This window comes from Brachyistius frenatus, unplaced genomic scaffold (assembly GCF_029030835.1).
Source record: "Brachyistius frenatus isolate BFR_SWC_R1_liver_20210118 unplaced genomic scaffold, ASM2903083v1 Contig_304, whole genome shotgun sequence".
In the NCBI taxonomy this organism is placed as follows: Eukaryota; Metazoa; Chordata; class Actinopteri; family Embiotocidae; genus Brachyistius; species Brachyistius frenatus.
The window spans coordinates 152,501-178,935 of NW_027210903.1; the positions used below are offsets into that span (position 1 = coordinate 152,501).

The 26,435-nt window shown below is 43.6% G+C and overlaps 1 protein-coding gene across 3 annotated transcripts in view; it reads right to left on the reverse strand.

The window, feature by feature from the left end:
* The window catches only part of pik3r3b (phosphoinositide-3-kinase, regulatory subunit 3b (gamma)), a 169,481-nt gene that overhangs the window by 81,038 nt on the left and 62,008 nt on the right, over positions 1-26,435 (reverse strand). For all 3 annotated transcript variants that reach the window (XM_069722756.1, XM_069722755.1, XM_069722754.1), the window contains 3 exons: positions 13,367-13,498; positions 2,931-3,123; positions 986-1,071 (listed from right to left, as the gene is read on the reverse strand). In XM_069722756.1, the coding sequence (XP_069578857.1) occupies positions 986-1,071; positions 2,931-3,123; positions 13,367-13,498 (411 nt within the window). The remainder of the gene's footprint in view (positions 1-985; positions 1,072-2,930; positions 3,124-13,366; positions 13,499-26,435) is intronic.

The following is a 26,435-nucleotide window of genomic DNA, read 5'->3' on the forward strand; positions in this document are numbered from 1 at the left end:
CACACACACACACACACACACACACACACACACACACACACACACACACACACACACACACACACACACACACACACACACACAAACGCACAAACACACACACACACACACACACACACACACACACAAACACACACACACACACACACACAAACGCACAAACACACACACTGCCAACTCTCACGCAGGTTCAAGTCTTTTACAAAAACCTTTGAAATGTAACGGTCTAATTTGACGCACAGTTGGACATGAAGTATTTCTCAAAACAGCTTCAGACTAAACAGCCTCAACTAAACTCTTTTCAACACTTTTTGCTGTAACATGCTAAAATATTTCTTGGATATCATTGTTTACTTGACATAAACATGGAGTACATCTTGTGGTTTCCCAATGAAATGATGTATAGTGTTTGTTAAGTGACTAATGAGACTTTCAAAATGAGATATAAAAGATAAATATGTATGCGGTTGGTGTTGGAAGTCAACCAGTGTCAGAAGAGGTCATCAAACAGCAGGAACTTTGTTTGTAACTCATTAGAATTCGTCCATAAAGACTAAACCAAATGAAACACGCTCACACTTGTACCCGGCTATAACATCTGAACACAACAGGAATGCAAGAAGAAGAAGAAAAAAAAAAAAGAAACATCACAAAACCACCATTTTGTTAGCAAAGCTCTGCTCATATAAATGGAACAAACGGAAAAACAAAGTCAAAGTTGTTATTTCAGGCTTCGCGCCCAATTTATCGCAACAGCTTCAGACCGAAAAGAAAAAAAAGTTTGTGGTTTCCACATATTTCAGAAACCAAACGTGTGTTTTTGTGGTGGGGAGGAAAGGAGGAGGGGGGGGGGGGGCATCGTGTTTACACTGCGAGAAAAATGTGCCGTGACAATTGAGAATAATCTGTGTTTATATCCCACAATAACGATGTCACGAGTTTGGAAATATGAAGTGAAAATCAGAGTGCTTGTTTGCGATCCTACCTGGTGCAGCCTGCATCTCCATCAGACCTCCAGCTGTGATCAGAGCCTCAAGGATCCTGATGTGATGCTCCGGGTTCACGTCCGCACTGCGGACCACAACACAAACATGAATGGCCGCCAAATTGTAAAGGACAGATATTGACTCCATTAAAACATTCACTTTTGTGTCAGCAGAACGTCAGAGAGAAGAAAACTCCTGAATTTCACCAGATCTCATATTTATTATTTCAGTTAGTATTCAGTATTATGTAGAAAAAGCTCCAAGCAACAGAAGACGGTACTAAACGCTTCCAGACGTTTATCCTCCGGAATAATCTGGGATTAATCAAAATTTCCTGCTCACATAAAAAAATTTGCTGCAAATCAGCGAACTGCTCGACCAGGCTGCACAAACGTTTCTGACTCAGATCCACGACATCGCGAGGGAGGAAAGATTCGGTAAATGCTCGAAAAACAGGCGAGTTTGTGCCGGCTGGAGAAACAAAAGTAATACAATCAAGTCTTGTTAATGGCGTTTGTTCAGTGTTCAGACATCCGGCTCTTTAACTGCAGGATGTTGATGTTGCAGCTGAGCCGAATATCATGCTTTGGTTTTACCGCGGAAAAATATCGGCTCTTTGAATCGTTGCAAAAACACCTGGTTCTGCTCTGATGTTGAGTTTTGTTATGGAAATGAACAGCGGTAATACTCCGAGTTTGGTTTACTTATTCGACCGGCTGATTCACAAATGTTGAATGAAGCGTGGGGATTTCCCCTTTTTCCAAAACCGAACACGGAGAGGGGAGTTTTCCAGGAGACGTGACTGAGCTGTGGAAAAATTAATGCTTTTACGCAACAAACGAACGTCTGGAGTGATAATTCACAGATGGAGTGGAAAAGTACCTGATTATTACCCATTTTCATGTTTTGATTTGAGCACAAACCCGTCTCTGAAAAGGCCCACTACGTGAAGCAATATGGGGAAAATACATTTGTTGAGCGTCAAGTTATGGAAATGAAAGTCGTGTTGATGCGACTGACAGTGAAAACATCTCCAGTGTCAGGTGGATACGACTTTTCCTTTTCTGGTTGAATCAGCAACATAAAAGACAAAGAACAGCTCAAATATTTATATTTCAGATATTAAACTAAAAACTCTAATTTATCATCATGTTCGCTTTGTGTTACCATGACGATGACCATTTATGACTGAAAAACAAAACAGCGCAGGCGTCAGTCATTGTTCCTCCGTCCCTCAGAGATTCATATAGTAATTAACAACCTCACAACATAAATTTGACTCAAGTGAATAAAATAAATGAGAAAGGCATGAAATAATCGCTCTGAAGTCACATCCAACCAGGTTTGTGAAGAACGGCACAAGGTGAAGTGGTCCTTTCTCCATCTTGTTCCTCCAAAATGAATCCTTCAAAAACATCTCTTCTACTAATGCTACTTATCAAAGTAAAAAAATGTTTTTATTTTATTCCCCTCAATGTTACCAAGTCTTCTTTCAGCCTGTTTAAACAATCAGTTCGATATTAATCGAACCCGAATCTTTCTACAGCTAAAATAATTTGCAACGCGTTCTGCAAAAAAAAGAAATTCAAGACATTCAAGACTGGTGAAGTGCAGTGTGTGATAATGGTTTAAATCCTTAAATCTGACCTTTAATTACAAGTGTTAAGGTTAAACATTTTTGTAGCAGCTGAATGTTTTAAGAAAAGCTATTTTTTTTGGGCTTGAAATTAGCAAATTTATCTCGTTAACTGAATTAATTTGTCTCGTTTCTAGTGTTTGATTTTAACAGGAAGTGGCTCGGAATTAATTCACATCTTGTTTCAAAGTATTCAAGTCTTGACTGTAAACTGTTAAAGACAAATGTTCCAGATTTGAACTTATTTTAAGATAAACGAGTGATCGATTGATCGATTGAACGAGTGAATGAGTGAAACGTCGGTGTACCTGAGGGGAGAGTGCTTGAAGACGACGTCGGCGAAGGCCTGACCCAGCAGCCGGGGGCCGGCCTGGCTCTGCTGGCCGACCCGGTCCAGGTGTCTGCTGAGGTGGACCAGCAGCTTGTGGTTGGCCTGAGGGATGCTGGGAGACTCCAGGATCTTCTTCAGCCTCTCGCCACACTCCTCCACGCTCTGACTCTCTGGAAGACAAAACAACAGCAGAGCGGTTTCTTTCAGGCCGCTGAACCACAGGAATCCATGTTCTCATTTAAATGTTCTTGTTACGGCCTTTGTGTGTTCATTTCTGCACTCACAATCACAACACAGGATTTACCTTCATTGTTACCACCTGGCCAACATGTAACTACGGTGTGTTAAGCTGCCAAATTCAGTTCAATGTTGTTTCCAACCAGCAGCGACGTTGGTTTGTGAACGTTATGAATCCTCCAGTTCAGATTCTGTCCGTCACCATCTTTGCTAGTTTGGAGCGGTTTGGAGCAGGAAGTGACCATATTTGGACGAGCTGACTGCATCACAGGCCTGTCAATCAAACAGACACGCCCCCAAAAACAGGTCTTCTTGAATCTTCTTTTCTAATGAATGAGGGATTATTTTCAGATGGACCTCCAGAAAACTAAGAAGAAGGAGTGACTTTAGCTAACAACACCGAGATAACTGATGGACACATTTTATTCACTTTGGATTTGATGAGAGAAGTTGAATGGGAGTCTATGGAGCCGGAGGCTTTCTGGAGCCGACCTCTAGTGGCACTCGCTGGTATTGCAGCTGAAGGTCATTTCTGCATTATGATGCAAAACTTTTGTTCTTGTCTTGTTCTTGTTCTTGTCTTGTTCTTGTCTTGTTCTTGTCCTTCTTTTGCTGCTTCTACATAATTGTGCTCCATAAATACATTTTGCCTGTACCTATAATTAAATGACAATAAACTGAATGTGTTGAAAAAGGCGGTGAAGTGAGGACTTGTGGTGTAAAAGACAAACGGCAAAATCCAAAGTCCTCATTTTGTTCAAAAATGCGTTCTGACGTTCAGCCAAAAGCCACGAAGACCAAGAAACCAAAAAGTATTTCAAAATGCAAAAAATCAAAAGGGACACAGAGACTACATCACACTTCATCTCAGCTGAGCGTCTGCCGTGGAGGTCGTCGGCGTTTCTGTGCGAGCGGCTTCTTTCTTCAAACGTTATGTTCAGATCACAGAAGTGAAGGAAAAAACCTGCTGCGTCACGTCGCCGCCGGCGATCAGACGGAGTTGGATGAAAGTGCACGAATCCGTGCATCTGTGTGTGTCTGCTGCACAGCTGAGCAGACACACGCATAAACATCGCTCACATTAAAAAACATTTCACCGACTGAAGGCGGAGAGCAGACGGCAAGCGCCTCCTCCATCAATATCCATCGGAGCACGCGGCCAAATGCTCGCTGACTTTGAGGAGACGCGGCAGGAAAATCACAGGGTGCTTCACGCTCACACTCGGCGGACGCTTGTGAAGACGAGGCGGCGGGGGGAATAATACCGATTCCTTCAGACAATGGGCCGTGTTTGAGGAGGACCAGACGTATTGACGGGCGCTCTCACCGCAGGGCCCTTCGCCGCGCAGCAACACGAGCGGCAGGCAAGAAAACATCTGCGCCGGGGGTCCCGCCGGGGGGCCCGCCGGGGGGCCGGCTCTACGACGGGGTGGGCACGGCGGGAGAGCGCAGGCCTGCCGTGGAACAGCACACAGATCATTCTGCACGAGAGCAGACAGTACAAGTCCATTTATCTCCGTCCGAGTTCGTCTGTCCGTCTGTCTGCGCTGGGATTTCTATTTGTAACAGAGTTCTTGATTTAGAGGAAATGTCTGAATCTAAAAGTTGTGAGAAAGACTGAAATATATCACGAGGTGTCGTGCTGTTTTGATTTGTTAGGCATGTAATAACTAAGTATTTTAGTAAAACTACAATTTAATGTTTAGTTAAATGAATATTTTGATATTTTCTTGCATAATAAGCAACAGGTTTTGAAATGAACTGTTCATGAACACAAAAAAAATGTAGCACATAACTGTAAAAACTGACTGACACCATTCCAGCCGGTTGCAGACACGCCCCCAAAAACAGGTCTTCTTGAATCTTCTTTTCTAATGAATGAGGGATTATTTTCAGATGGACCTCCAGAAAACTAATAAGAAGGAGTGACTTTAGCTAACAACACCGAGATAACTGATGGACACATTTTATTCACTTTGGATTTGATGAGAGAAGTTGAATGGGAGTCTATGGAGCCGGAGGCTTTTTGGAGCCGACCTCTAGTGGCACTCGCTGGTATTGCAGCTTAACGAATTTCTGCATCGGAACCATTTTACAGACCTGGAAGCTACGAACACTTTTATTTACAGTCTGTGGTTTAAACACAAGAATGACTACATGAAAAACTCAACAAAAGAAACATGTGGAACACGTTTAAGTCAAAGTAAAAAAATCTAATTCACAGACTGATATTTCTGTTCCGTCTCAACCTTCACTTCAAGCTTTCATCACTAATTACACAAAATGTCTCTTTCTACTCTAGTGGATCAAAAATGAGATGAACTTGGCTCGTAGCAGATGAAACTGATCTAAACTGGTCCGTCCGTCCCTCGTTCGGTGATTTGTGACACGGTCTGCATGTGTACATGTCGTATGTATCTGGGTGTTGTGATGCTGATATGTATTGATTGGCCGCACGAGATATCGGTGCACCGGCCTCGTCTGCGCGGGAGCTAAAGTGTTCGAATCGATCCCAATAACACAGAGTGGCAACAGAGAGATGGAGGAACTGACAGAACGACCGACCGGGTGTTTGTTAGAGGACTGATTGAAGACGGAGGAGGAGGAGGAGGAGGAGGAGGACGAGGAGGAGGAGGAGGAGGAGGAGGAACGGTAGAGCTGCTCCATAATCTCACCACTCTGGAGAATTCCATCAAAAAATCCTAACAAACAGCCCCAAAACATCATGTTATGATGTCACTTTTTGGATATTTGTCCAGATAAGAATTATTAATCTCTTAGAAAAAGAAAAGTAACTTTTTTTCTTTTTTTACATAATCGCGTTATGAAAAACCTTCTCCTACAACCCAAAGATCTTGTACGGATTAAATTTCAGCAGTGAAACGGTTGGAGATGAAGATGTTTTCCGTGTGCACGTGTTTTCAGGTAAAGTTCACTTCAGATTCTTCAGGTACTTCGATTCTGCCTCTGAGCTGTTTTAAAGGCTGAGATGATTTTTAGCAGGATTTCTTGTATTATTTCTGAAAGCATTCTCACTTTACTTTTAATTTCCTTCAACTTTTTGCACACCAGATGTGTGTGAACTGTAAGAAACACGTCGGTGTTGCTCTCCTCTGATGTGTTACCCTGTTCGGGAGGTGGGGGTGGGGGGGTTCGTGCCCACAGGTCAAAGGTCACACAGACAGAGAGCAGAGGTCAAGAGGTTTCCGTGGGAGGAGTCAAGTGGCTTTGTCTAATAACCATTAGTGTGTAATTCTGTCATCGTACGTGTCCAAGGCACCACAGTGTGTCTTTATTAAATATTATGTTTACACTAATGCATGTTATATTTAGCTTTTATCTGAATGACCTGAAAAATATGAACAAATCTGTCTCTTATATGCTTTTTATGTTCAACCCCCAAGTATCATTTCTGTTTTCTTCTCTCTCTCAATAAAGTGACATTTTCTCTGGATCTTTACTTTACATAAATTATTTTCAAAAAATATTCAATTTAAATATGCCTTCAGCTGATTTGACTCAAATGCAAAAATAAAAAATAAATAAACCAGAATTCATCATGTCACATCAGAAACGCTAAAGAAACATTCAACAGCGTTACATAAACCTCCTTTTGTCTGCTTAATTTCCAGTAAATTCATTCATCCTTTCCGGAGAATTTAAATGAAAAAAAAAAAGTAAATTCATTCAATGGCTGCTGATAAAACAAAATTAAAAATGAAAGCTGAAAATTGGATTCAATATAATGAATCAATAGAGATTCCACTGTATAAAAAAATATAAATTCAAATGTAGAAATATGTCATTTTGTTGTGGTCCAGGACACTCGGGGAAGTTCAGGGACACTTGAGGTAGGTGTGTGTGTGTGTGTGTGTGTGTGTGTGTGTGTGTGTGTGTGTGTGTGTGTGTGTGTGTGTGTGTGTGTGTGTGTGTGTGTTGATGGATGGATGACAATCTGCTGCAGCCTGATGGAGGTCATCGAAGTCGCCCCTCTCTGTCTGACCACTCCTGATTACAGACAGACAACACACACACACACACACACACACACACACACACACACACACACACACACACACACACACACACACACACACACACACACACACACACACACACACACACACACAGTCCTCCTCCGTCTGTTATTATAGATTGTGGCTGACCCTGCTGGTCAATAGAGGTCAAGGCTAGAGAGGGAACTTGGCCGGCCCATCTGGCCACGCGGGACTCTGGGAGACCGGACAACTGGACAGGAGGGGAGGGGGTGTGTGTGTGTGTGTGTGGGGGGGGATGCTCACACTTATTTCATAAAATGTTAAATATGATCATCTAAAAGGAAAAGTATGTGGACACATATTCACGATATCCCCTGCAGTGTCACGGTTCAGGGTAAATAAAGCTCAAACTAACACGTCAGCCTTCAAAACTGTTTGACAACCAAACGGGAGTTCTGGGAAATAAATTCAAATAAAATCCGAGTCCACACGGTGAGAAGTCTCCGGCTTCACAGCCGTCTGTGGAATCGGGTTGACTCGCCACGTGACACCGTAACAGGGAAAAGCTGTCGCACGCAGCCGTCAGGCCGAACGAGTTCAAGAGGCGTCTTCAGCCAAGGAGAGCAAATAATAAAATGTGCTGACTTCTGTTTGCTGAGCGTTTCAGAGGAGAAGATGGAGGGAGTTTGGTAGCTTCTGTTTTAAACAACAGTGGGCTGCAGTGAGATTAAAAGGGAAGTTTCCTGTTTCAACTTAAACACCAAGTTTTATAAAGGAAGGGTTTCCCCAGTTTGTTGTGGAGGAACATTTCCCAGAGGCCTCGTCGTCCGTCCCATCCAACACCCGGGCCTTCATCACTCAACATCATCATCATCTCTGAATGGGATCAAATCTCAGCACCGAGGCTTCGAAATCTGCTGGAAAGACTGAAACCAGAAGAGCGGAGGATGTTTCAGCGGCACAATAACACCCGTTGGTTTTGTCCACGTTAAAGCTGGCTGTTAAATACACGAGTTAATTGAGAGACGGCGGTCCTGTCGGTGTCCTCATCTCCTCCTCTTGAGGTCCAGATGGACAGTGGTCAGTCACACTCAGCCAGCTGGCCTTTATCCTCACACACAATGACCCCGGTGAGACCATTAAGATTAACTAACTCTCGCAAAACTAATGAATGAGTAAAGGATGAAAAATCAGCCCGGAGGAGGGAGGACAGAGGACAGAGGAGGAGGGAGGAGGGAGGAGGGAGGAGGGAAGAGGGAAGAGGGAGGTGAAGAATAAAGACGAGGGCAGAGAGAAGGGAGTGGGGGGGGGGGCTCTGATTAAAGTATTAGGATGAGTAACTCACAGATCAAAGACAGATGCAGAATAAAAGAGGCATAAACTAGGATTGAATCAAATAAATAAATAGAAATGTCGAGACACGGAGAAAACTCTTCCTGTAAGAAGTCAAAGGAACAAATCAGAAACAAATGACAAATGATGCGGTCTTCTCTCCTTTGCGGGAATCAGTTCTTTAAAAATGGTTAAAGGGGCTTTTCGTCAGTCCTCGCAAGTTTCTTTGGGAATAATAAAACAGAAAGAAAAAAAAAAGACTCCCGACAACAAAAGGCCGATTGTGGTCGTGGATGCTGCGGGAGCAGATGAGAGGAGGATTACAGGAGGATTACAGACATCTGATGACAACAAATGTAATTATACTGAGAGAAGGAAAAAAACAACAGAATGATCATTTCTCCGAAACAGAAAAATGACTGTACTAATTTATAAAGGTTAAAGTGGAGTTGAGGTGAAGTGCAAAATCTCACATTTATACTGAATTTATCTAAAAAAACAACTGGTTTAATCTTTACAAGGGGATTCACTCGGGTATCTGTGAAGACTGAATGATCTCAAGAGGATTCTTTAATATATTTTAGGAAGGTTGGAAAAAAAAAAAAAAAAAAAAGTCCGACTGGTGGGCGCATTCAGGGTTCAAGAGGTTTTCTGTAAAAGAAAAAGAAAAAGAAAAAAAAGAATCTCTTCTATCTTCCAAACATTTTATCTTTTATTTCCATTGTTGTACGGGTCCTGATCCAGATCAGATGGGTTGACCTCCCGGAGAGCAGGACCGCCGGAGGGAAAGGTAACAAAATGAGTCGGGATTTTAACTGTTACATCATCAGCAGATCCTGTGAGACCAGACTAAGACGGGACGGGAAGTCGCTGTCTTCCAGAGAAGCATTTTACTAATTCCATCCATATGGATGGAATCACATCGGCTTCTTCTCATGTAGTCCCAAAATATTCAGTACGGGTTGAAGTAATGATTTCACAATAAACAAGATGCAATCGCAAAGAAATGAACAGAAAAATGCGTTACTTTGCCGATGATGCTGCTGTTTTCTGATGATGGTCGTACGGACTCATTACATATATATGATAGATATGAGGAAGACCTCCTTGTCACGATCCCCCGTCGGACAGGAAGTACATCCTCCACCATTTTCCAACTCTACTCGCTTCGGGTACCAGGTTGGTTTTCTGGATTCCGCTTTCCATTGCAGACAATACCTCCTCAACGTGGTACTTGTTACTACAGCGACACCATCTTCAACGCGACACTCAAACTAGCTGGATCTTTTTCTTCGGCAACTAAACAGTCACAACAAAGGCAGCCACTTTGTGCAGGACGTCCCGTGTTGCAGAAGAAATGTGAGGATTCTCTCGGACCAATCGGTGATCCGAAGTCTTTTCAGGTCACTTTTTGGGCTCAGCTCGCTTGGAAACGTGACGGAGGTGAAACCGAAAATTTTTACCAGGTACTGTCACAACTTTTGCACAATGGAACCCCCCCCCTTACCCCCCCCCCCCCCCCCGCTGCAAAAAAAGGCAGTGGAGTGAAGTGGAGTCGAGTGCTTCGATTTCTGCTGGTGATCAATCACAGTGACCCTGAGATTGAGAGGCTGTTTATCTTTTCCGTACTTATTTAACATCTGTTTCTACTCGCTGATTTTTTTTGATTTTTTTTTTAATTCAAACTGGGTTTCAGGCCTGGTTGGAAAAAAACAACAACGAGCCAGTCAAGAAAGATATCTTTTATCAAAATCAGAAGACTGAGAACAGAAAAATGGCCTTAAGTGTGATCAATGAAGCTGTAAGAAAACGTATAAAAAGAGGAAATAGAGCAAATCAACATGACAAACACGAACCCTGCGTTCAAGGTGCATTTTCCTGATGAGGTAGTATGTCCCAGTGCAACAGTGCGTACTTCGTAAGGGCGGCTGCAGTAAAAAGAAAAAGTATGCGATTCTGCGGCAGCTATTTTATTTTATTGCATATGTATTTGTAGTTTGTAATTTTATTTTTTTCCTAACTGTTTCTTTGCTGCTGTGACGACTAAATTTCCCCTCTGTGGGATTAATACAGTCCAAAGTCTAAAGTCTGAGTCTAGCAAAAGCTACCGCGAACCGGTTATCTTATAAAATCACCTCGTGTATCTTTGGTCGACTTCCATGTTTTTCCTGAATACGTGCATCTATATGCTTTCTAACAAATAAACCCGGTGGAGCCTCTGATATGTGACAGCTTAAGACAGCAGGGAGGGACAGAAGAGAATCGACACTCACCCCCTCAAGCAAATAGTTTATTTTCCAGGGATCTCCAGGTATTATTGCCTGACTTATCCCGACCAGAACAACGCTCATTGCCTCAGACCTCAAAACCCATCACATAATATCCTCCGATTTCACAGATGAAATCGCTTGCTGCTCTTCATGTGACCTCTTCCCAAATAAGAAGTTCAATTTCAGTGAGCTTAGCCTCAGACAACCTCCAGAAAAAGACCTCGATGCATACTTTCAAAGTGGTTTATCCTGACTTAAAATGTTTCCATGAATAAGTAAAATAAAATAAAATAAAATTTAAAAAAAGGAGGGCTGTCACTTGACGAGGACCAAGAGGGAGAAAGCACTTACATAATTGACGGGGGTTTGCAGCTGGAAATCATGTCGAGGAGCTTAGCGGAGTAATATTTTGGGAGGAGGTTGGTGTGAACTTCCTGCGAGCTCAAAACGATGCAGCTGTCCTGAGAAACTCACGCTAGCGTGCACGACACACACACACACACACACACACACACACACACACACACACACACACACACACACACACACACACACACACACACACACACACACACACACACACACACACACACACACACACACACACACACACACACACACACACACACACACACACACACACACACACACACACACACACACACACTCACTCACTCACTCACTCACACACACACACACACACTCACTCACTCACTCACTCACACACACACACACACACACACACACACACACACACACACACACACACACACACACACACACACACACACACACACACACACACACACACACACACACACACACACACACACACACACACACACACACACACACACACACACACACACACACACACACACACACACACACACACATCGATGTTCACATGTTTTGTCTGTCTTTGCCTTTCTATTATTCCGACACACAAAACCGCCCTCGCGAAGCACGAAACGCAGGATATCAAGGGAGGGGTTATGAAAAATAGATAAGACTGTCAGAGTTCCCCTAAAAGCGGCGGAGAGAGGAGGAGGAGGAAGGGGGGAGGGAGGCGAGGTCGGCGGCAGGTGAAGAGGGTGAGCAGGGAGGTCAGCGGAAAATGAGAAACGAGAGCAAGAGCGAGAGAGAGAGAGGCTGGCGTCGGGCCACGTTTCGAGAGAGAGAGTTTTTTATTCGTATTTTTTTGAATCCTGAAGCTGTCAGGAGATTAACGGGAATTTGATGCTGACGAGAGGTTACAGCCTCGCCGTCTTTACGTCCAGATATGGCAGCGGCCTGTCGGGTGTGACGAGTGTCGGCGCTCATGCCGAGTGACGCCGAGCGCTCGGACGGCGCTCCTCGAGTCGAGCGGTGCGTGAGAGCGAAAGAGAAACGGAGAGCACACGTGGTCGAGGGAGGCAGCTGGAGGTCTGAACTCACACCGGTCGTCCGCTGTGAGAAACGCTGCTTACGGCTGCAGGAAGACAAAAAGCTGAGAGTTTTTCTGGTATCGTGGTGGTTTTTCTTTGCAAAGTTTTTTTACAAAACTTCAGCTCTGCACAATCACAAGTCTTCCTGTGGGTGTTAACACGGATTTTATTGCTGATGGCTGCTGTAAGTTTATTCCTCCGCCGAGAATGAAACACAACCGAAGTTGAAGTTTATTTTTAGTCCCAGCTGTACTGATGTGGACAAACCTCTCTGCTCCAACACCGTTGTAAAGACAAATCCATAAACTCTATATACAAATGAATGTAGTCTTCAGAATCTGAAAAGTAAAGTCAATCCAGAAGTGTCTTACAGCGCAATACCGCTGAGAAGCCACTAGGGGGCTGGCTGAAAAAACCCCACCAAAAACAACATGTCTCCAATAAACTCCCATTCAAAAAGCTTCTATTCTATTCTATTCTATCTATTATTGGGCAGTCAGGTTGCCAGTATAAGTGGGCGTGGCTTAGTGTCCTCAGGTTCAGTCATCCATCCCTCATTCCTCTCCAGCTCGTCCAAATTTGTTCATTTGTGGCTCCAAAAAAAACAACAAGATGGCGACGGCCAAAATGCCAAACTGGAGGCTTCCAACCAACCAGAGGCGGGTTGGTACTCAGCGATATTTGAGACATCCGAATGCGTCCACTTTGCAGCTTCGTGTCGTTTCGATGATCTCTTCCTCGTTCCGTATGATAACGGTCTCATACACAAATGCGGACCCATGACAACATTATTTTCCCAGCTTGACGTAAAGACCTTGACACAGAACGATGACATCAGCCCAGAGCGAGGCTTTATCTCCCCGAACCTCAGCGTTGGACCTCAGTGCTGCTGCTGCTGTGGCTGAACGGGAGGAAATCCCTGCAGCCTGCTTCAATGTCGCTTGAATGTACACTACTATATATGAGGCCATCCCGGGTATTTCTACCTCCATCTCAAATAAAGTCAAAGAGGAATGAAGTGGACTCATTTTTTCTGACACTCGTCACAGCTGAAAGCCACAAGAGACCAAATACTGGATATAACTAATATAAAAATTGGTGAACCGACCCTTTAATGTGTCTGTGCACCTGTTGTGTACCGCACCGTACCTTGAGCAGTGTAGACCAGCTCGCTGTAGACCGTGGCGGGGATGACGGGGACGGGCAGATCCTGCAGGAAACCTCTGAGAGCGTCGGCGAGAGAAACCACATCGTACTGGTCCAAATCCACCGAGACCGGATCTGAGAGGACGGGAGACACAAAAGGGGGAGGAGCCATTATGATCATGATCTCAGACCTGAGCACGGATGGGTCACAGAGTCGGCTTCAAATAAAGCAGCAACCAGCAGTGATGTCATCAACCATCAGTGATGTCATCAACCATCAGTGATGTCATCGTTGGTTTGTGAACGTTATGAATCCTCCAGTTCAGATTCTGTCCGTCACCATCTTTACTAGTTCGGAGCGGTTTGGAGCAGGAAGTGACCATATTTGGATGAGCTGGGGGAGGAGCCAGCGCTGGATCTGACTGATCTGATTGGAAACCTGATGATACTATGTCCCGCCCACCTGACTGTACCACAGGCCTGTCAATCAAACAGACACGCCCCCAAAAACAGGTCTTCTTGAATCTTCTTTTCTAATGAATGAGGGATTATTTTCAGATGGACCTCCAGAAAACTAAGAAGAAGGAGTGACTTTAGCTAACAACACCGAGATAACTGATGGACACATTTTATTCACTTTGGATTTGATGAGAGAAGTTGAATGGGAGTCTATGGAGCCGGAGGCTTTTTGGAGCCGACCTCTAGTGGCACTCGCTGGTATTGCAGCTTTAAGGCCTCATTTTTCAGACGTGGAAGCTACGTCCTTTTTTATATACAGTAAATGATTCAAATACAGCATATTTGAATCATGTCTGTCATCAATTATTATTATTATTATCATTATTGGAGACTAAAACGACAAAGACAGAAAACTTCACATGAACTTTCAGATGTTTAAAGACGCAGGCCATCATGAAAATGATCGTGATTCATTTTATTTGGTGCTTTTCTTTAATTGGGAAGATTAACAGGTTTTTCACAGATCTTGAATTTAAGACACCTAAATTAATTGCACGCATTGTACAGTTTGTTTTGTGTGAACTTAATCAATAAGTAGATGGTAAATGCAACATGCTGAGCTGTGATAAAGTTCTGGACCCAAAACAACTGTATGAGCCGAGTACGTGAGATCGGGTCAGTGGTCGCACCGTCAGCTGGTTCCCGGGAAACGAGGAACGCTGTTAGTCATCCGCAGATTAAAAAAAAGATGCTGAGATGTCTGATTCACACGGAGAATTTACAAATCTGTCGTCCGGAAGACGAAACAACAGATAGCGAGCTTTCTGAGCGCCGGCGCACCTGCAGATTAAGCGAAAGGACGAAGCGTCCATGGGGCCACAGGACGTTTTGTTTCACCTCAACCTTCCTCCTCTCCTCCCCCCTCCACCCCCAGCTCTTCTTCCCTCTTGATCTTTCTCCTGTTTGCCTTTTATCTTTTATCTTCCTACACCAGCTCCACTCGCTCCTTTTTTTTATTTTTTATTTTTTTACTTCCCCTCCACCCTTCATCTTCCTCCACCCTTCATCCCCCCCCACTGCACCATATGTACCCGACCCTCCAGGAGTCCATGTGGCAGTTAAGACCCATTGATTTGCTTCTCTAATGCCTGAATACAGTTAACCAATCACAGCAGGCCAGCAGCCCACCGGGCCGTTAATATCACCGGATGACCTCGTCACACGGAGGCCTGTGTTGTCGCGCTGTGATTTGTCTCAGGGATTCGATCATCCCAACACCCAGACAGAGCAAATTTGGTGTTGCCATGGGACCCGGGCTCGTGACAAGATATTAATACAGTTTTTCTGTGTGTGTGTGTGTGTGTGTGTGTGTGTGTGTGTGTGTGTGTGTGTGTGTGTGTGTGTGTGTGTGTGTGTGGAGGAGTATTGGAGCGTGAAACAATTTGATTCCTGGAGAGCAGATTCTAATTTGTTAATTTGAGAGAGGTCTTTTTTTTTATTAGGTCGCCGTTTGTCCCGGTGATAACAATAATCATAGTGATGGTGTTATATATTAGTCTTTGCACGTCTGGAACAACAGATAGCGATACGGGCGACTGCTTAAGGCACCCGAGTACGTCATTTCTATGAAGTGAAATTAAACACAAGCAAGCTTGTTCTTTCTCTACATTTGTTCAGGTGACTTTTTTGAAAAATTCAACCAACTGTCAAAATGTTTAAAAGGGAAGGTTGATAATAATGTTTTTACACCCGTCTCGGTTTCTTCCTGAGAAGCACTGAGTGGATTGACCTCGAATTCAAAGCAGCGATTGGCTCGTAGCGTCGTCATCACGTCTCAGGCCGACAGCGTCGCCTTTTCAGTATGTGGAAATAAATGCTTCGCAGATATAAGAAGCATGTTGACAGAACATTTTAAGATTAGCCACAGTCAAGAAAAGAAGATAGAGGAAGAAAAAAATAGAATTTTCATTGATTTAGTTTCCCATATCTTTTCAATTCAGGATGAATATAACAGCAAATGTGAATTTGCAATTTGTTGCATGCATGTACTAATAAAGCGAAGGAGACTTGCTGCAACAAAAAAGTCCCTGCAGCCCAACAGACATTTTCCCTCAGAGGCTGTCGTTGTAGAAAGACTCCTCTAAGAGTGCCGACAGAAAATATCCAACCACATCTAAAGTTAATTTCAACAAATTTTCTGGTAGCACAAATCTCTGACTTCAGGGAGAAATCAAACAGATTCTTTGGTTTGATTCAGCTTCTTAAGTTTAAAGTGGAGACGGCCTGTGAGAGGACGGCTCTGTCCAACTGCTCGGTGTCAGACAATAACAGTCGAACAGCCTCTTGAATGAAGCACTGTTAAGAACCCAGACAATGTTTGAGCCGGTCATGTGTTAGCGGTGACTTCAAAGAGCCGACGGAGGCAGCGATGACAAAAAAATGGCTTGTTTGGGGACAAATTCGTCGGAGACATGAGCGGCCGTCTTTCCCACGCCGGGCAGAAAAATGGCACAATTGTTCAGGAGAAAACGCACATGATTTCTTCTTTTGAAGTCACCGGGTTCATTTATTTACTGCCGTGAAGAATCAGAGGAACATAATCTGCTCACAAAATAATGCAATTTTACAAGAGTTCACCGTAGAGGCCGTGCAGAATATCACGAAGGAGTGTTTTGGGGGAAAAAAAGGAAGACGGTCGCAACAGCGGCTGTTTGTTTTGTGTCAGACAGCAAAAGAAATTAGTGTCTGAGATGAGAAACCACCAGACGGTGGTTGGTTTGACCGGGATGAGTCTGTGACCTGGTGCCGCTCATCCAGGGCTTCTTGTGACCCGGCTGACCCTGAAGAAGGACGGAGCTGTTCCTGTTTTCTTTCATCCTGACCTGGGACAAAATGAAACGGGGCTTTTCACCACCTGAATGAGGTGACGCTCAAATTTAGCAAATTAACGCATCGGATCAGTTCCACCTAAACTATATAATACAGCGGTCAAAGGAACAAACACGCCCTTTGAAGAAACTTCTTGTGTAGGAAATTGTCTAAAAGCTGCCAAGAAGTAAAAAAAAAAAAAAATCTAAACTGGAAATAAAGTCTGCTGACTTGTTTGTTCCAGATGTGGAGCAGACAGCTGTTTGATGTCATCAGCTCAGACAAATGGAGCAAACATGAAAACCTCAGATCAGAAATGGTTCCAGAAGAAAAGACATTCTGTGTCTACGCTGATATACAGAAACTTCAAACAGTTATGTTAAAGTCGGTGGATCATTTTAACCTCTTTTAAGCTCCTAGTTTTGGTTTTATAAGACATTTCCTCTGTCTTGCCTTTCGGCTTTATTTCTACGCAGCAGGTGGATGATCTCAGGAAGGAAGCTGTCATGACTGTCTGCAAACAGCAGCCAGGAACAGTTTGCAACCAGCTGGAGCAGAAAGTGGAACATCTGCAAAACAAAACAGACCTAACGGGACAGTGAATATTGGACACCGTCATTTGGAGCTTGTTATGCTGCCTCCATCATCGCCAAAATATCAAAAAACTAATCTTTTTAAATTAAATTATAGCGCTTTAAAACACCATGAAGAGTGAATTAGCATTAGCTGGCCCAGCGCTGGCTCTGGTTGGCTGAGTCCTGTCAGGTGAGGTGAGGTGAGCTCTCAAGCTCCGAGCAGGTTTAATCACACTTAATGAAACCGAGTCGGCCTCCGGGGCCGCGGCCAACGCGGCATCGTTACACCGCTCGCTGAGGGATTGGGAACCAGATCAATTCAATCCTCTTTCTCTCCTGTCGGCTCCATCTTAAGTCCTCATCCTCTGCCTCCACTTTCACCTTCGAGACTCCGCGGCTCCTCCCACAAAAAACACCTCACGTTACATCACCGTCGACTGCACAAAGAAAGAAGCGTGTCAACGGGTCGTTACTTAATAAACAAAATTCGATCCTAAAAGTCTTGAATGAGTGACAGGAGTGACCAGATTCATGTGTGAATAAGTGTATTTCATCACACACACTGCAGGAGGACTGATACGCTCTGGACGCTCACATCCCGTTTGTTTGCTCAGTTTAGCATTTAACCAACGTGACCTAAAGACATGCGGAAACACACATCTACACACACACACCTACACGTACGCTCACGCCCAAAAAGGTCAGTATTGATTATCTCTTCGTGTGCATGTCTGAGCTCTGATGCATCGACATGTTGCGGCTGAATTTTCTGATCTTCCTCCCCGAAGGAAACACTTCATCCACCTCAGACAGGATCTCTCGCTCGTCTCCTTTTCTTTTCTGATCAAAGCTTCTCTTCCTCTTCTCTGCATGTGTCATATTATTGGCACACACACACACACACACACACACACACACACACACACACACACACACACACACACACACACACACACACACACACACACACACACACACTGCAGATTTCCTCACACTTCATCCTCCCATCAGTTAATCAAGGCTTTATCTGGCACCGGCCTTTAATCAGACGGGAAAGATGAAGAAAAAGGATGGATGGACGGACGGAGGAGGAGTTTGTGATCCAGGGAGAACGAATTTTTAAGTTTTTTTTAAATAGCCAGCGGCATCAAAACCAGGAGGCAGATATTAAAGAACATATGTTCACCGTTGGATCTGAACTTTTCCCAAAATTGTCGTCTTTTGTTTCTGTTTTAATAGGAAATAAACGACGTGTTGAAGTTGTTCTGCTGACGTACTAAAAGCGCTCGTAACCGAGCTCCTGTGACACAAATCAAGAATCACGATTACGTTTTCGACTCATAATATTGTCACATTAACTTAATTACTACTGAAAGCTCATTTACATGAGTCTACGCGTGTAAATAATTCAAAAGTCTGTCAGTCAAGACAATCAAATTTAATGGATGCATTGCTACGAGACCCTACGGAGTATTTTTCAATCTTCACATGACCACAAAGCTGTTTTCTGTTTGTCCGTCCGTCCGTCCCACATTGAACCATCAGAAATCAATGATTTCAAGGCTTTGTTCAGACTGCCGGCCAATATCCGATTTCTGTCATATCCAGACTGCATCCGGATTGATTTTTGAACAGTCTGAACAGCAAACGACAAATCACATGAAACGAAGTGGAAGCTCCTAATCAGCGTAGCTGCGCTGCGTCGTTACCATAGCAACCCATGCAGATAAGTCAGCGATGTCTGGACACCGCCCAAATCCAATCTGTTAACTCGCCTCGGTCCTGAAGATCTGATTTGCCTGCAGTCTGAACACGTGAATCCAAACTTCACTGCGAACGGTGAAACTCAACAGCGAGTGCGACAGAATTCTGTTTTTTTTTTTGTGAAAAAGTGAAAGTGAAGCAACAGTGAAGGTTGTCGCAAAGTTGTGCGATAATAGTTGTGAAAGTTCAACGTCAGCAGTTTTGCCGAATCCCAGACGAGCTCGGCGCCGTGTGCCGCACGGAGAGCAACACGACACGACGTAACGCGAGGCCCGTTTGGATTATTACGATTATCGCTGAGGTCACGGCAGCAAAGCGTCAAAGGACAGAACACTCAGTGTCTCCTATTATCTGCAGGCTGGACGTATGGACGTATGGACGTATGGACGTATGGACGTATGGACGCATGGAGGTCGGCATGTTATTTCTCCTCCGAGCCGAAGGCGGCCTTCGCTGTGCGTGCCGTCCAAGGCCGTAACATCCAGAACCGACACAGAAGAAACTCGAACTTGAGCCACAGGAAATTTGAAAAGGCAAAAAAAAAAGAAAAAAAAGCAACGATCCCCCGTTCATGCACGGTGACGACAGCGTGGTTTAATCAGATGAAGCTGCACTTTAATGTAATACACAAAACGCCTCATGTTCGTCGTCTCTGTGCATCGTCTGTTTGTCTGTGTGTGTGTGTGTGTGTGTGTGTGTGTGTGTGTGTGTGTGTGTGTGTGTGTGTGTGTGTGTGTGTGTGTGTGTGTGTGTGTGTGTGTGTGTGTGTGAGCGCCCTCGCAGCAGCATTCCAATAAGAATCTCATTACACTACAAAAGCTGTGTGATCACCAGCTCTCGTCAGCATTACGGCTGCTCGCATTCAGTCCAACGAGTAATTATTTTTTTCTGATGGGAGAAAAAAAACAAAAAAACTGCAAACGCAATCCGGCGGCTTCGTGGAAAAAACCGTTGGTTAATCCAATAGCGGTGATTAAAACTAAAGCAGAGCGAGTTACAGACCGAGAGAGCGAAAGCACAACAAGAGATCCTCATTGTAATCGATGGCGTTCGGGAGGTAGAGCTGCTTTTTTTTTTTTTCCAGCGTGGCATTAAAAGCAACAGTTGAGAAATCCAAAGTCGAGGTGTTAATGTGGGGAAAGTATTATTAGATTCAACATTACCGTGGCAGCAGCCGTGCTCACACCTGACAAATTATCTTCATAACCAAATGTCAGAATCTGATATTCGCTGCAGTGGATTAGAGTATTTACTCAAAGTGAAACAGATAATCTGACATAATGCTGCTAAAATTAAAGCAGGCGTTGTGTGTTTTGGCTGCTCTCTCTGCGTCACCCCGCGTGCTCAAGTTTGCATGAAGCAGAATGTCTGTCGGCAGCAGGCGGAAATAAAACATGCCAGGTGAAGATATCCGTAAGCGTTTTAGTTTGAGGTGCTGCAGAGAGCAAAAAGGTGACACGATCCCTGCTCTTGTTAAATTAATGGAAAGAAAAAAATCTTCTAAAAACTGTTTTTAATTTGACTGATTAAAACAATGAGAGAGAGAAATTGGTATAAAAAGAAAGTGAAAATGAAATCTTTAACTGTCCAACATGACATGACATCAAGTTATGAGTTGATGCAAATTAAGGAAGTCCGAATTATTCTGCTGTCAAATTAACCAACTCCTTCATGGAGCTGAGAATAAGATGAGGATCTACATATAACAGGACTTTTCTCATTTGGTATGTTCTGATGTCCTCAAAGGCCTGTTAGAGAGTTTAAACCACAGACTGGATATAAAATGTAGATGTAGCTTCTGGGTCTGAAAAATGAATCTGATGTAGAAGTGTGTCTTAAACTGTAATACTCCCATTCAACTTGCCTCGGTGTTGTTAGCTAAAGTCACTCCTTCTTCTTAGTTTTCTGGAGGTCCATCTGAAAATAATCCCTCATTCATTAGAAAAGAAGATTCAAGAAGACCTGTTTTTGGGGGCGTGTCTGTTTGATTGACAGGCCTGTGGTGCAGTCAGGTTACAGCTATCGGTGGGCGGGACGTAGTATCGTCAGGTTTCCGATCAGATCGGTCAGATCCACCGCTGGCTCCTCCCCCAGGTCGTCCAAATATGGTCACTTCCTGCTCCAAACCGCTCCGAACTAGCAAAGATGGTGACGGACAGAATCTGAACTGTTGGTTTGACGCTTGGTTTAAACCCACAATCACTAGTTAACACCACAAATCTGAAGCAGATGTTCAATAACCAGCTGAGTATGAAACACACACACACCATCCGAAACTGTTTAATACACAACATCCTCTGAACAAATCTCTTTAACCACACTTGGTCAAACTCACGCTCTGCAGCCAAAACTTTTTTAGATCCCTTTAAGAATTTCTCATTTATGCCGGCTTTACAGTAAAATTGCTAAAATCAAAAATAAGCCAGTAACAGACTGCAAATCATGTGGTGAGACTATTTTCTCAGCTGCTGTTTACAAGGTCACGACTGAACTCATGATTTAATCAGAATTACAGCCTCGCGGTTGTCTGCCTTTCAGCTACAGTTTACATCCATATCTGCCCAGACTCATATAATACATGTAGTTCAGAGCTGCAGCAGACGATGCTTCAAATATGGATGCTGCTGCAAAAGAAGCTACAGATTGTAAAAGGTGGACGCTTCACCAAAGTTTAGCTTTGGTAAGGTCATAGAGAATTGGACTTTTTGGTCTTTAAAATCTGACCGGTTCATCCTTCAGTCCAAGTGAACGTTAGTGTCAAATTTAAAGTGAGTGTCCCGAGGCGCGCTTGAGATATTGTGCCTATAAACAGTGGGACAGACTGAAGACGTAATGCTATTGGTCCACCGCCTGTGTAAAAAGACACCAGTCAAAAAAATAACTTCAACATATAGGACATGGATCACAAGTAAAACTGCATCATAATAAAACCCGCTCAGGATTATCAGCACATCAGAGGCCTGTTTGGATTCTACGCTTCTCGGTGAAATATAATGAAGCTGTGTTGCTGTTTTTTCTATAAATCTGCTTTTATCAATAAATCTGACTCTTCGACAGCCTCCACAAGCACTTTGGTCCCCATTTAAAACAGCCTGTGAATATACAGAGCAGTCATGGTTATCGTACGCATCACTAACTTTCTCCAACAGCCAGTCACTGTAGCTTTTAGTAAAAGTTTCTCAAACTTAAAGGAAACAGTGCGTTTTGTTTGGGACTATATGTAACGATAGTGACGATTTCAGACAGCAGGATTTATGTTGTTTTCATCCACTGCAACCACATACATGTGTTTTAATCGTTCTTCATAACTAACTGAGCTGTATCATCAGATTCTAAAGGAAATTTGAGATATATTCCAGGATTCATGCTTTTTAAAGGCAGCAGAAAAGTGTGGAGAAATCCTGGGAGCTGGTTTTGTGCCCCGAGGCCTTCTGCAGGCCTGACGCGTGCTGACAGTGGAACATTGAGCAGTGGAACAGCCGGTGGGAACAAACTTCTCCTCAACACCTTCAGAAACAAAAAAGTTGGGTGGAGATTCACAGTCTAAAGGGGTGTCAAATGGAAAGCATGTTTTAATATGAGCACAGCATCAACTGTTTCTGCCCTCAGGCTGTGTGTGTAAATACTAAATAATGTCAGAGCAGAGTTGAACTTTTATTATGAGCAAGGTTTTTTATACACTAAAACACATGAAATAAAATCTCACCATTTGATGAATTATAAAAAAAAACACGCTTCACTGTGTGAACTATTTTCTCTAAATCTGAGAAATATATTTCTGAACAGGACGTCTGCTGACTGCCGAATACATCCTGAATATCCACCTTGAATCCTGCCAATCTAATCCTGGTCTATGACATCTGTTACAAACACAGACTGGATATAAAAGTGTTTTTAGCTTCCGGGTCTGAAAAATGGTTCAGAAGTGACGGAGTAACCTTAAACTGCAATACCAGCGAGTGCCACTAGAGGTCGGCTCCAAAAAGCCTCCGGCTCCATAGACTCCCATTCAACTTCTCTCATCAAATCCAAAGTGAATCAAATGTGTCCATCAGTTATCTCGGTGTTGTTAGCTAAAGTCACTCCTTCTTCTTAGTTTTCTGGAGGTCCATCTGAAAATAATCCCTCATTCATTAGAAAAGAAGATTCAAGAACACCTGTTTTTGGGGGCGTGTCTGTTTGATTGACAGGCCTGTGGTGCAGTCAGGTTACAGCTATCGGTGGGCGGGACGTAGTATCGTCAGGTTTCCAATCAGATCGGTCAGATCCACCGGCCGTTCACAAACCAAAGAGTGACGTCACTGCTGGATGCTTCTTGCTTAAAACTTTATAAAACCTTTTTTAATGGACCTGATACATGAATCTATGCTTGTTTATTTGTCTATAAAAGCGTATTTTACACATTATATCTTCTTGTGTTTATTCTTTTGTTTATTCCACGTTCCACCTGCTTCCTGTATTTGCGCTACGTTAAACACGTGATATTTCTCATCTTTTGGAGAATAAGAGGATTTCTAAATATGTTTCACGAGGAGCTTTTTTTAAACAAATGTTTCTTAATCTTGCTAACTGTCCTGAATTTTGACAGGATGGAAGGAAGTTTTCATATTAGAGTTACATCATCCAGTTTTATGATCCAGCTCTGTTAGAGCATGAAAGATAAGCAGGACGTGGGAATCAGTAAGTGAACTGTGTCACTGGGCTAACTGGTAGCAAGCCAGCCAGCTTGGGGGAGGTGTGTGTGTGTGGGGGAGGGGGGGTTCGGCCTGCTCCTGCCAGCATATTACTGGCCGGCTCAAGTGCCAAATAGGCTCAACAACTAGCCACTGCAAGTCTCTGCATCGCCACCTGCTCCGTGAGGACGAACACTTCCCGACAGACAGAAACGAGGAATCGAACCCTGAAACATCCCGACGGCCGTTTAGTTCTTTATAAAAATCCACTCAGACTTGGTGTTAAAATAACCTTTCGTTACACTGATTGAACCCCCGTCGGGATCTGATTAGTATCAATGGTGCGTCAAGTTGAAACGAAGCCGAGACCAGACTTCCTTCACCTCGAAATCCCCCTTTTTTTTTTTTTTTTTTTTCTTTGCGAGCATTGAAGCATTTCTCGGGCTTTCTTAAACCGGCAGAGAGAAAAAAAAAAAAAAAAAGAAGGCAGAGTTACGTGACCTCTGTTTGTTGGTGGACACATCTGGATGCAAACATGACCACCTCCTAAATCCACTCAGACTGATCCGCTCACAATCCTGTCCCGATGCAATCCGCTTGCGTTTAAGCCTCACATGCACATTCCATGGTTATATATATATATATATAGTATATATATATGGTTATATATATATATACGGTTATATATATATGGTTATATATATATATACTGTAAATATATATGGTTATATATATAAAATCAGTACTTTCATTTTTCATCTTGCCACCACAGAAGGATTGTTTAGGAACACTTTTAAGTGAGTTAATGGTGCTTTTCATGTCGTTTCAATGAAAAACAATTTTCCCCTGTGAGACCCAGGAGTCGGATGCTGCTACGAAACAGGTGTAAAATACGCTGAACTGATCGGGAAGGTCGTTTAAACTGCTTTTCTCACAGTTTGAACAAACGTGACATTATAACATTATAGAACAAAAAAACAGAAGAAAAAAGGTTTTGCTTGTTTCATGTCTTTGAGGATTCAGAATGAAACGGATAGATTTAGTGAAAAAGAGAGGAAAGAAGAAGGCGGGAAAAAAAACATTCACTCCTCACTGACTGCAGTGAACAGGGTTCAGAGTGTGTGTGTGTGTGTGTGTGTGTGTGTGTGTGTGTGTGTGTGTGTGTGTGTGTGTGTGTGTTAGTGTGTGTGTGTTAGTGTGTGTGTGTTAGTGTGTGTGTGTGTGTGTGTGTGTGTGTGTGTGTGTGTGTGTGTGTGTGTGTGTGTGTGTGTGTGTGTGTGTGTGTGTGTGTGTGTGTGTGTGTGTGTGTGTGTGTGTGTGTACATGTTCGCGATGGTGAACTCACTCACCTCTCCCTATGCGACCTTGGCATTCTGCTCACACACACACACACACACACACACACACACACACACACACACACACACACACACACACACACACACACACACACACACAGACTGATATCACATGGACTCAGAAAGATGCAACAGGAGGACACAGACAAGAGAGAAAAATAAGAGGAAGAGAAGCAAAGGAACAAAGATGAGAGACGGCGACTCCGACTACAGAGCAGAACGAGAGTTCATCCAGAGGTCAACATTTAACAATAGTTGAGAGAGACTTGGCATTAAAGGATAAATCAGCTTTTCTGAACAGAAAAAAAAAAAATCGCATTTCTCCTATAGATCTGCTTCTCACAGACTTCAGTCATCTGCATTCATCCAAAATACCTTAGGTTTCATTTTTCATTACAAATACTGTACGTCAGATCTGAAAAGCTGTTTTTGAATTGAGTTTGGTCAAAGTGCAAAAAACCCAACAATGTCAAGGATGCTTCTGCAGCGCTGCAGTTTGAACAGAATATGAAGCTTTAAAGGGACATTTCTATCAAAAGCTCTGAGATCCATATTCAGTCTTTTTGAGTCTGAAGTCTGGCATCAATGTTGTCTTAAATAATCTACAATAAACTGTTCATAAAACATAATAAAAGCATTAAAGGGCAGATTTTCCTGCGTTCAAAACAAGTGTATTTTTCCACTTTATTGAACATTATTAAGTCCCTGTTAATAAAAGTCAGCACTTCCTTTGGAGTTTTTCAGATTAATAGCTGACGTAGAGACTCAGGTAGAAATATGGACGAGTAACATCCCACTAAATAAAATGTCAGCTTGTCGGAGCAAAGAGACGACGAGAGAGAAAGAGGAGAAAAGATGTCGGAAGATGAACTCTTCTGTTTCCAACAGACGGTGAAGCCACAGGTGTCGATTCGGTCGTTCATGTTACGGAGCGACATATGGCAGGAAGTGAGCACACAGAGAGGAGGGAGGAGAGGGGAGGAGAGGAGAGGAGAGGAGAGGAGAGGAGAGGAGAGGAGAGGAGAGGAGAGGGAGGAGAGGAGAGGAGAGGAGAGGAGAGAAAAGAAAAGGAGGGGGAGGAGAGGAGAGGAGAGGAGAGGAGAGGAGAGGAGAGGAGAGGAGAGGAGAGGAGAGGAGAGGAGAGGAGAGGAGAGGAGAGGAGAGGACAAAGGGAGGGGAGGAGGAGAGGAGAAGAGGAGAGGAGAGGAGAGGAGAGGAGAGGAGAGGAGAGGAGAGGAGAGGAGAGGAGAGGAGAGGAGAGGAGAGGAGAGGAGAGGAGAGGAGAGGAGAGAGAGAGGAGAGGAGAGGAGAGGAGAGGAGAGAAAAGGAGGGGGAGGAGAGGAGAGGAGAGGAGAGGAGAGGAGAGGGAGGAGAG